The following is an 11,041-nucleotide window of genomic DNA, read 5'->3' as shown; positions in this document are numbered from 1 at the left end:
CGCTGCCATCGGATCCGGGGACAAACTGCAGGGCGAGGCAGTGCTTCAGGAATTCAGAAAGTCAGTTTTTTGGCATTCTGAAGGGTACTTTTTCTTTAGGTCTTTTTGTGAAGCATGTGAATATATTCCTTAAACCTAATGAAGGAGATTGGCTGGTTCAGGAAACATCTCTTCTTTCACACGGACAAAATTTTTACATCTGTGCTATAAATAAGGAATAAAAGAATGTTGTTGCAGAGTGCTGGCACAGAGTGAAATTTTCCCAGATGGGGAAGGAAGCTTCTGGGCCTAATCTAGACATTAACCAAGCATCAAGGTAGTCATCTCCCAACTACAGTGTGCTCTAGTGACTTCCTGAGGGCTTTTTTAAAGCTATTTATGTGTTACCAGGCAGGGATTTCCAGTTAATTGTAAGGCTGCAAAAGCAATGAGTGAATGTCAGCAATGAAACCATACGAGAGCAGTGATATAACCACGGGGAAAAGTAGCAGTTTCTTCTGATTTCTGGCACTTGAGCGGGCTCATGAATTCCCTGGAGCCTTTTGCATAACACATGACCACCTGTACTAGAGAGATGGCCCCCCTTTTACAGCGTCGTTACACAACCTACACCCAGGGTTTTTATGGCAGCCCAGTTTAACTATTGTGGTTACTATTGCTGCAATAACATGTATCAGTTTAAAGCGAGGTGTGTGCTGTTCTCTGGGTGCTCGGATTTTTTTCTCCCCTTATTCTTTTCTGTGAAGAAGGCTTGATAGCACTTGTGCTAAATCAAGGCTTGCTGCATGGCTCTAAGCGGGTAGTTATAGGATTTGAGACTAAGGCAAGGAGAGGAGGGGATTTGGGAAGAGTGTACTTTAATGTAAAAATCTGGGTTAAGCTTTTTTATTACTTAGAAGCCTTTTTTTTTCTTTTTCAGTCTTTTCCATAAACCAAGACTAAATGTGTTTCTCTGCTGTTCCACAGGTATGGATGTGTGGAGGTCGCATGGAGGACATCCCTTGCTCTAGGGTTGGTCATATCTACAGGAAATATGTTCCATACAAGGTTCCCACAGGAGTCAGCCTGGCCAGAGTAAGTGATAATGGCATTCCCCTCTACAGATGTAGATGCAACGTGAGCATGCTGTTGTCTCCTCTCGCCTCTCAATGGAGAGGCAGATACAGGCTTTGTGGTCTGTAAGCTGCACTTGTACAGTGTGAGTTGAGCAGTTTTGCTGTGGTGGATGTGTGGCACAAAGGGAAGAGCCTGGGGAGCTGCAAGACGTGTGTGCTGACAGCTGACAAAGGCCACTGCTGGGTGCTGGGAAGGGGCTCTGTGATCAGGCACTGGCTATAAAAGCAAGATATGGCTTTATTTGTATAATACTTCAGTCATTTTATAGCTGTGCTCTCCAAGAGCAGCAGGCTTCAGCGTGGTGATTGCGTTTTGGTGATTGAAAGACCTCTCAACTTCAAGCATCACAGACCACTGAATGGGCAAGCTGTAATTTTCCACAATGGAATGTTCAGTGCCATCTTATTTCTTAATCTAGTGTAGCCCAAAGAGGAAAGAGCTTTCGCCTATCATGCACTGGGTTTCTCCAGTTAGTTTTTAAATTGAGAAGGGACTACATTGCCCTCTGGTGGGAGAAAAAAATCATAGAAGCAGGAAGGCTGCAAAACTGAAAACCACAAAAAGGTGCCCTGCTGTTCTGCAGTTTATGGCTTGCACAGTGTAAAAATGCTTCCCAGTTTAATAGCGTGGCCCTGGTTGTAGATTTGGATTTATTCCTCAGCCTGGCAATGACCTGTCAGAGCACTCTCCTGTCTGTGCCATCTCTTCAGGAAGGAGCTATATTTCTTTTGATTCAGTATTTGTCTCTCATGAACTCCCACAGTGCTTGAAGGAGATAGCAGACAGGTGTAGCCAAGGCTGTTTCTTGGCATCTAAGATCTTTTAGTCACATTGAAATAAACACCTGCTCCTATTTGGAGGCTGCATTCAGAGCAGGGTCAGCACACTGCTCACTCTCAGCATCCTAATTTTTTGGGTAGTAAATGATCACTGTGGGACTGACCAGCTTCACGCAAGGTGGGCAGTGCTGCTGGATCACTGGAGTCACAACTGCACATGGCAAGTCTTGGCACCAAGAATGTGCCTGATGTTGCCAGAGAACAGTCCAAGATCCAGCAGTCTCGAGCGTGCTGTGACAGGCATGTTGTCTTGAGAGGGTGGTGTTTATTGCTGTCTTGAAACTGCACAGTGGATTAAGCTTTACAGTAATACATGAAATTTACTCCTGCCAGGAGGTAAAACCTTTGCTTCTGTTCTGAAGGGTCATCACCTGAAAGTTCTATATTCTTGCGGTATCTCAGAGTTTTACCCAAGAAAATGGAAAAACAGTGCTAAGAAAGAGTACTGGGAAGTGAAGCTTTCCAGAAGGGAGTACTGCAAATCCCATTTCTAGAAGGATATAAAAGATGCAGTAAGAAGGATTTAAGAAAGCAGCTTTTTGTCAGAGACCTTTGAATGTCCAGTGGTATTTACCAGCATCATGTTCTGACTAGTTTCTTTACAGGAAAAAAAAAAAGGAAAAAAAACAACTTTTGATTAATGTTGTTTTTCTTAGCCACAAGGAACTAGATATAATGGCCAAGTGCCAGGATTCTTTTGACCTCAACTGAAAATATCTTTCTAAAATTCCCTTGGAACTAGAGAATAATAAAAATAATCTTTGTCCTGAAGCTGGAGAGAAAGAGTGGATGTGAATGAAAATCCTCTCCGAGCGAAAACACGCGAGCTGCTCTGAATGCTAATGTCAGCGGTTTGTGCAGCGCTCTCAGGTGGTTTTCCTTCTCGTTCTCACCCGTGGCTGTTGCCCACACAGAACCTGAAGCGGGTGGCTGAGGTGTGGATGGACGAGTACGCCGAGTACATTTACCAGCGCAGACCCGAGTACCGGCACCTCTCTGCGGGGGACGTGGCGGCCCAGAAGGAGCTTCGCAACAACCTCAACTGCAAAAGCTTCAAGTGGTTCATGAGCGAGGTCGCCTGGGACTTGCCGAAGTTTTACCCACCAGTGGAGCCTCCAGCAGCTGCCTGGGGAGAGGCAAGTTTGTGCTCTGGCGTCTGCAGTGGGCAATCAGGCTGCGGTTTGGTTTTGTGCGGTCGCTCGTGGGCTCCGGTACTGGGTTGCTGTGAGTAAGGTGCAGGCGAGTAGTTAAAGACCTGCTTGATGTGTTTCAAAGCCCAGAACTCCTCTACCGTTGCAGTGGCCTGATCAAAGCAGGCAGTTGGGCAGGCAGCTGCTTCTATTAATGCTCAGCTACAACGAGAACAGAGACTTGGCTTGTTCTGCGTGCCGTGTATTTCGTAGGAATCAGAACATGCCAAAGAGAGGACTAGGGAGAGGAGGCAGCTGAGCAATAGTGAAACCTTGTATTTCCAGAGGGCCTCACAACTGTGTTGAGCTACTCTGCTCCTTAGCTTTCCCCATCTGAAAGCCAGAAAACCCATCCCTGTTTCTGAAAGTTGGCTGTGTTCTGGTTAAAAAATGACCCCAGGAGTGGAGTCATGGATTGCTACACACAACTGTGGCAGACAGTGTTTCTGATAAGTGCAAGAGGAGCTGAACCCCAGTGCTGTTTGTCAAGACCAAGGCCTAATGAGCGTTTCCGAGACCATAGTGTGGGTGAGGAGGATCATGGTGGGCTCTGCAGTCCTGTGGGTTTTGCTGTGTGGTGGAGGTTATGGTACAGCTGGCAGTGGGTCCCATTTTGAGTTCTGTGCTTTCTTTCAGCTATTACCTGCCAGCTCAGACACAGTTAAATGAGGAACCATAAAAATTGTCTCCATGCAAATATTGCTGCTATTTGAGGCAATTTGAGCCTTCTTTCCTGTCACCTGGTAGGAGCAGGATATTCATTGACTGATTTACTGTTTCAGATACGCAATGTCGGAACTGGACTGTGTGTGGATACTAAGCATGGAGCCCTGGGATCCCCACTGAGGCTGGAAAACTGCGTGAAGGACAGAGGAGAGGCAGCATGGAACAACGTGCAGGTAACCGTCTGTCTGATAAAACATCAGCCCCTAAATTTGGGGATGGACAAGTTAAAAGAACCCATGTTTAAGGAAGGCCAATGCAGAGCTGTCAGGTGCACCCCAAAGCTCACAGGTTGATTGTTCTTGATGAGCTGGTAGCAGGATGTGGCTTGTGTTTGTGGCAGGGTCTGGAGCCTGGCAGGCTCTGAGCTGAGCTTTTACCTCTGCTTTGAAGTTCTCAGAGCGAACAAAAGAAATCACAAGGAAACAATATGCCAAAACAATAAACCAGTAACAAGGCAGCTGTAATATGTAACAAAGTGAATATTAACTTCAAAGGTTGTGCTGAAAGAAGTGATAGAGGAGCATCATGCATATTAATGAACCTGCAGGAGCATTCAATAACCGCTCACTATCATCCTCCTGACAGGAGGCAAATGCATTATAAACACGCAACCATTGCTGGAGAGAGATGAGACCAGCCGGGTTATAGATTCACCCTCTCAACATATAAGGTGCCAGAAACGACAGCTTTATTGTAACAGAAGGGAGGAAAATATTAGTTTGTCTAAACTGTAGCAGCTGAGCTGAGAAAAGATCAAGAAAACAATGCCTCTATTACAGAGCCATGCATAACTCTTCAGGGAATGGCTTCAGTAGTAGGAGACAGAGGGTTGTTGCATATCAATTTTGATGCGTGAAAAATAGAAACAAAACCAATTTACTCAGGCACAGTCCAAAACTAAGCCCCTGTGTCAGGAGGATCTTGAAAATTAACGCTGGCTTATGTTTAGGAAGAGAATGTTGCTTGAACTTCTGTGGAGTGTTGAGCCTAAATGATTGTGGTAATTTCCCTCTCAAGAGGGGATTAAAAGAGAGGCGGGAACAAAGTGGCTTCTGTGTGCAAAAGTTTTTGGCCACTCTGCTTCTGATAGCAGCACCCTGATCATTACTAGCCTTTCTTACTGCCCCATGATATATATCTGTGAAAAGAGAACCATTCCAAAGGAGCCCACAGAACAGCCCTTCTCCTTAGGGGCTGAGAGGGAGGAGTGCCGGCTGTAGCCCTGCAGAACCACGCTGGCTACTGCTGGTCACAGAGGACACTCTCATCAAGGCCACAGCATTGCCGGGCATAGGTTGTGCCCAGTTTCTAGAAGTAAACCCCTTTCTCTGCTTTTCTGTACTGTCCATCCCTTCATTTCACCTGAGAGCACTGAGAGTTCATTGCAGGGTCAGTAGAGTAAAGCAACAAAGAAGCATCGCCCAAGTGTTTGCCCTTCTGACACTCCTGTGGGGTGGGAAGCTGTGGGCTCCTGGTCTCTTGTCCCAGAAGGTGTGGGACACACTCCTCAAGGTGACTGCAGGCTGACTCTGCAGACTCGTGTGTTTACTGCCAATGTTAACTCAGAGCTCCTGTAGCTCTCTGCCTCTTTTTGCTGGCCGTGAATGGCTGTAATTGGTCAGCTGCTCATTTAATCCTTGATGTATGTCTGCATTGCAGAGACACCCAGGCTGAGCAGCATGGCTGGCTGCAGCAGCTCGGGCTCCTTCCACATGCTGTGTGGCAGCTGGTACAGACTCCCCTGGTCAAGCAGTCCTTGTCCCAAGAGGTGGATGTAGTTTTACTGTAGAAGATACTGTCCTTTCCCTGAAACCATCCCCACCCTGTGGGCACAGGGAACAGCCTCCTGCTGGTGACAACATCATGCCCAAGTACCAGCCACCCTGAGGGTCCTGTTTGTCCTGGCAGGTATTCACCTTCAGCTGGAGAGAGGACATCCGTCCCGGGGATCCTCAGCACACCAAGAAGTTTTGTTTTGATGCCATTTCCCACAGCAGCCCTGTGACCCTCTATGACTGTCATGGAATGAAGGGGAACCAGCTCTGGAGATACCGAAAAGTGAGTCTGTGTGTGTGGACGTGTGCGTATTCTCTTCTAAAGTGTCAAATTGCCTGTAGGCAGTTAAATTTCTTAAAATGTCACCACTCATGTTTTATTCCTTCTCTCCACGTAGCTGCAATAAGAGAACCTGCAGACAATCTGTTGTCATTGTGCCATTAATTACCCTTGATTAGAAAGAGGTCACTCCCCCGTTCCACTGGTTAGGAAGGTGAGGGCTCCAGGGCTCCTGAGCAGAAGGGACACTCTCTGCAGTGTGTCCACAGCTGGCACTGAGGTGATGCAACACCTTTGCAAAACCCGTTTGCAAAGAGGTGTTCTGAGAGTTGGTGCCTTCTGGAAAATCGTGCCAAAAGTAGATAAGGATTTATTCATCCTCCTGCTAAAGCAGCTAAGCCATTGTGAGCAACAGGTAAGTAAATTATTGTCTCAGTGCCCTATCCTAGTCCTTGCAGTCTGCTGGCACAGTGCCCTGGAATGATGCAGCAGGATGCCAGCCTGTAGGCTGGACAGCCTGTGGCTTTAGGGGCAGCTTTAGAGCTTCCCAGTGCAGGTGTGAGGATTGGGCTGGATTCTGTTGCAGGGGTTGGGAATGAACTCAGGCACTTGCCAACCATTTAAGTGTGGAACAACTCTGGATACACCCAAATGACGCAGTAGCTTGCCTTGGTTTTTTAAGACTTCTTTCTGTTGGTTTTAAAACAGCCTTTTTTTTTTTTTCGGCTTCGCAACCTCACATCAAATTTCTCTTCTCCAGGACAAGACTCTCTACCATCCAGTCAGCAGCAGCTGTATGGACTGCAGTGAGAGTGATCGAAAGATTTTTATGAATAGCTGCAATCCTTCATCTCCAACACAGCAGTGGATATTTGAACACACAAACTCAACCATCTTGGAAAAATTTAACAGAAATCTTGATCTTTAAGAGACTGAGAAAATATATATATATATATTTTACAATTATAGTTTTTACTGGGGAGGGTTACAAAAAATTTTTTTAAGAATACTTTTTTTTAAACACTTAATGAAGGTAAAAGGGAGAATCTCAGGAGAAGGTTAATGAGCAGGCCAGTCTTTATTGTGAAGATGCTGCATCCTTCTCTTCTGGGGATGGTGGAATTTTAAAGGCTTTGCCAGAGCCAATTCTGTGCTGAGACTGAACAGAAACTCTGTTTTTAGAGGAGTCTGAATGTGATTCAAATGGATTTTTTTTCCTTTGTTTTTGTTTTATTTCCCACCTGGGTTTTGTGTTAAATGATTTTGTTATCCAGGACCCTCCAGGACTTTTTGTAGCTGCTATACCACCCGCTGAAGTGTTCCCACAGCTTTATCTTCCGAACTCCATATAAGGAAAATCCTGATACAAGATTTAGGCCTCCAATCAAAAAAAAAAAAAAAGAAAAAGCCCATCAGTGGAAAATGAAATGCATATTTTTTTGCCCTGGACCAAATATATTTCAAACAGGTTGAGCATTATTATTTTCCAAATCATAGCTCTGATGAAGGAATGAGCTCTAGTGGAAGTGCAGCCAAGTGTTGGGAATGTGGCTGTAGTTATTAGCAATGAGAAATCTGTCTCTGGTCCATTCACTTTGCAGTCAGTTTGTCACTCACTGTTGAATCTTCAAGGTGAAAGATTAGCAGAGGGTTTTTTAAGTAAGTACAGTTCTTACAGGTGAAGACTTTTGCTAAGAGCCTTTGGATACCAGGTTCCAAATTTGTTTCTTACTCATAATCCTTTTAGCGCGGACACCTCCAGGGTTTCTCAGAGTTAAATCTACTAAATGCAGACAACTTCCATTCACAGCTGGTGTGAGCAGATTAATTCAGGATAATGAATTCGGGGCTCAGATTAGCCATTGGTCTTTATCCATTTGTTCATCAGTCTGTAAGTTGAGTCCTGTGGTCAGTAGTGTTCTGGGCTTGTGGGAATGTGCTATCAATCTCTCCTCCTGTCCCAACATCCACGGCACTGTACAGTCTCCTGTGACTGAAAATCTGTTTGCTTATGCAGAGATGTGGGATTGATGGACCCATTTTACTGGTACCCTCTCCCTTGTGCAGCCAGTGAGCAGTGCAAGGTGTTATCCTTCTGTTTTGGCTGTGGGATCTGCCAGACCGTGAACCAGGATGGTCTCATCCCAGGAGCTGGAATATACTGACACTAAATCATGAATGGAGTACCATTGGTTCAAGTCTATCTGAAGCAAGTATTAAAAAAATCCATGTTTTAAAATGAAGTTGTTGCAAAAACAGGTTTACTAGCTTATTAGTTGAATTAGTCTTGTACTGAAGGCAGCAGTGGCATTTTCTGGTAAAATCTGTGAATGATGATGCAGTTAACCTTGTGCAGAGATGCTGCATAGAACTGATTCCTTTGCCAGGAATTGCCCAGCTCCTTGGTTTGTCCAGCTGCCCATGCAGGAGTGCTGCAAGAGTAGGGAGTGTGCAGCCAGCTCTGGGAGTGAAGGGGATTGGACCCCTCTGGCACTCTTGGGAAGCTCTGCTCTGGGATGTCTTTCATGTGAAGGCAAGGAGATGTTTGCCTGGTGTCCCAAAGCAAGCAGGCTGGCTCCCTCTGCAGAGCTCCAGAAGAAAGAAGCCCTTTGTGATGTTGCCAACTGTAGGATGGTTGCCCGTGTTTCAGATGTCTTTGAGGACGGGTAGGGCTGTGTCTGGCAGCTGGGAGCAAACTAGGACACAACTGTCTGCCCCTTGAGCTCTCTATTGTGATGTGCTGACTATGGATCAAAACCATTTTCTCCCTCTCTCATCCTCACAGCTGAGGCCATGTCTGGCCTCTTTTGCCATCTTACCTGGTCCATGCAGTCATGGAGCATGGGAAACATTGGGTGCTGCATTGCAGCTGGGACCAGGCTGCCAAAATGTGTTGGTGTCTAATGTTTTGGGAGTGAAGAAAACAAAAAAAGCTCTAGGTTTTCCTTGTGACAGTTCTGCAGCAGTATTGTATGGAAGTGAGACCAGCATGAAGCAGAGTTGACATCTTATGTTCTCAGTTACTACAATATGTCTGTCATTAGGATCCCTTTTCATTTCCGTGGGAGACAGAGTCACCTTCCAGTGCTTTGTGTCTGGCTGCTGCTTTCCTTAAGTTATTAATGCTCTCATTAGTCTAGTAGTGCTGAGTGTGGAGCACTAGATGGCCTGACTAGATGTCTTTATGAATGTTTTAATACCTGTGGAACAAGAATCTGTTTGTCCATGAACAGTGATAGTTTTTTTTATAATTGGGACACAATCAGCAGATTCTATAAATGGACTGTAGGTTGTTCTGCTTGCAGGTTGCAACTTTGTGTGTCTTAGTTTTCTAATGAGAGGAATAGCTTCTGTTTCTAAAATGCATGGCTTGCTTTGTACTTGGGCTCACCTTGTGAAGAGAGCCCTGCTTGGCTCACAGGATGCTTCAGAGAGAACTGCAGTAATGAACAGGTCTTTTACCACTTGGAGATCTTAATTTGGAGATAAAGGTCAGCTCTTAGTAGTTTGCACCAAAACATTAGGTAGTAGTTGAGGCAATTCCTGTTTGACAACCCACCACCAGTACACAGAAACTGGAGCTTTAGTGTGATTGGTTTTACTAGGTCCTTCTTAGTGTGGTTTATCTGCTTGCTGAAGGTTTGGGATCTGAGTGTGATAAGTGCCTCACAAATTCTGTACATTTCTGACTAGCTCACTGGGCTTTGAACTATTAATTTATTTGCATCAATTATACTTTTCAATACCCTAGAGGCTTTGCTGACCAATGCAAAGACTTAATATAGCCAACCATCCACTGATTGAGAAATAGAAGTATTTCATCATCTGAATCTTTAACTGAGCCTTTGCTGGGCAATCTGGTTAATTATTCCAATTAATTTTGGTTATTTGTAAGCAAAATTGCTAGAGCATGAATTCATAAGCAAATCTTCACATCTGCATGTGAGTCAAGACTGGAGATTGAATACCGGTGATTATCTAATGCAAAATAAATGTTTTCATATTTTTTCCCCAAAAAAGTATTGAAACACCCCTCTCTTTATGGCTGCATAAGTTCTGCTGCTTTTAAGTATCAGAATCCGAGACAACAGAGGGATCCCTGGGTGTGTGTTGTGTTGTATAAAATACTTTGATTTGCTCTTGAAGCTGTTGTTGATCTCTACTGGTGCTAATCTCTAAGGCTTACAGACAGTAAATAGGTTTGGGGCTCTCATGTGTGCAAGGTGTCTTTTCTCATACCTGGGAAATGAACTTTCTTTTCCACACCACAAGAGAAGAATGTGGGAGCCTTCCTGAAAGGGCAATACAGCGTCATTAAAATAAAGATGTGCCTTTTTAAATGTAAATGTACAGCAAATGCTTAAACTTGAACCATTTCCTAGTGCCTTGCTGGACAAGAGAGGAGAGGGGAAGGAGCTGGGAGATAAGGATGTAAGAGAAAGCTTGACTTGTGCAGTGGTTGTGTGTGGGTTTTTTTTTAAAATGTCTGACTTTCAGTGCAAAATCTGTGTGAATGACAGTAATTCCGAAGCTCCTGGGTTTCTTCTGTTAAATCAGTATCGTTAATGACTTGGGGAGGGTTATCACTACTAATAGGAAGACTAGGAAAGGATGGCTGGTTCCTCCTGGTGTGCTGTAGCAACTGGAGCTAGCCTGGAGGATGTCTTGGGTTAGCTGATGGATGTTTCACCTCATGGTGAAGGCTCATGATTTCATTGGCATGCAGGATCCTGCATTTTATTTTCTAAGTATGCAAATCAAAAATAGTCCCAAAAGCTTATAAAATCTGTAGCCAGATGTGTCTTTCAGAAAAAGTCGATGCCTTCCATCACTGGGAAACTTTTTAAAGGGTGTGTTAACAACTCTAATACAGAAGTAGCAAGAAAGCAATTTCTCATCCTGACTTTCTTCCTGGTTGGTTTTACAGCAGCCTGTGCACAGGGCTTTGCTTTCCTTTACTGGAGAGTTCCAGTCAGCAAACTTTCCTCCTCCCTGCTGCAGTGAGATCAGGATGCTGGGAGTCAAACAGGCACCACCAGCATTGCAAGAGCACAGTGCTCTGGGGCTGCTGCAGGGCTGTCACAACAGCTCTGCTGGCTCACATCACCCTGGGCA

General features: G+C 44.9%; 1 protein-coding gene across 1 annotated transcript in view; it reads left to right on the top strand.

The window, feature by feature from the left end:
• Positions 1-7,367, top strand: part of GALNT10 (polypeptide N-acetylgalactosaminyltransferase 10) — a 41,310-nt gene extending 33,943 nt beyond the window's left edge. Inside the window, exons 7-11 of the mRNA XM_027885590.1 lie at positions 967-1,074; positions 2,870-3,091; positions 3,928-4,044; positions 5,780-5,929; positions 6,687-7,367. Coding sequence (XP_027741391.1) covers positions 967-1,074; positions 2,870-3,091; positions 3,928-4,044; positions 5,780-5,929; positions 6,687-6,854 — 765 coding nt within the window. The 3' untranslated portion in view covers positions 6,855-7,367. The remainder of the gene's footprint in view (positions 1-966; positions 1,075-2,869; positions 3,092-3,927; positions 4,045-5,779; positions 5,930-6,686) is intronic.
• The last annotated feature ends 3,674 nt before the right edge of the window (positions 7,368-11,041 follow it).

Source organism: Empidonax traillii, unplaced genomic scaffold (assembly GCF_003031625.1).
Source record: "Empidonax traillii isolate 1590-97213 ecotype Southwest subspecies unplaced genomic scaffold, ASM303162v1 scaffold168:size1726349, whole genome shotgun sequence".
NCBI classification, from domain to species: Eukaryota; Metazoa; Chordata; class Aves; order Passeriformes; family Tyrannidae; genus Empidonax; species Empidonax traillii.
The sequence above is the reverse complement of the archived record's forward strand: the minus strand, read 5'-3'. Positions and strand labels throughout refer to the sequence as shown.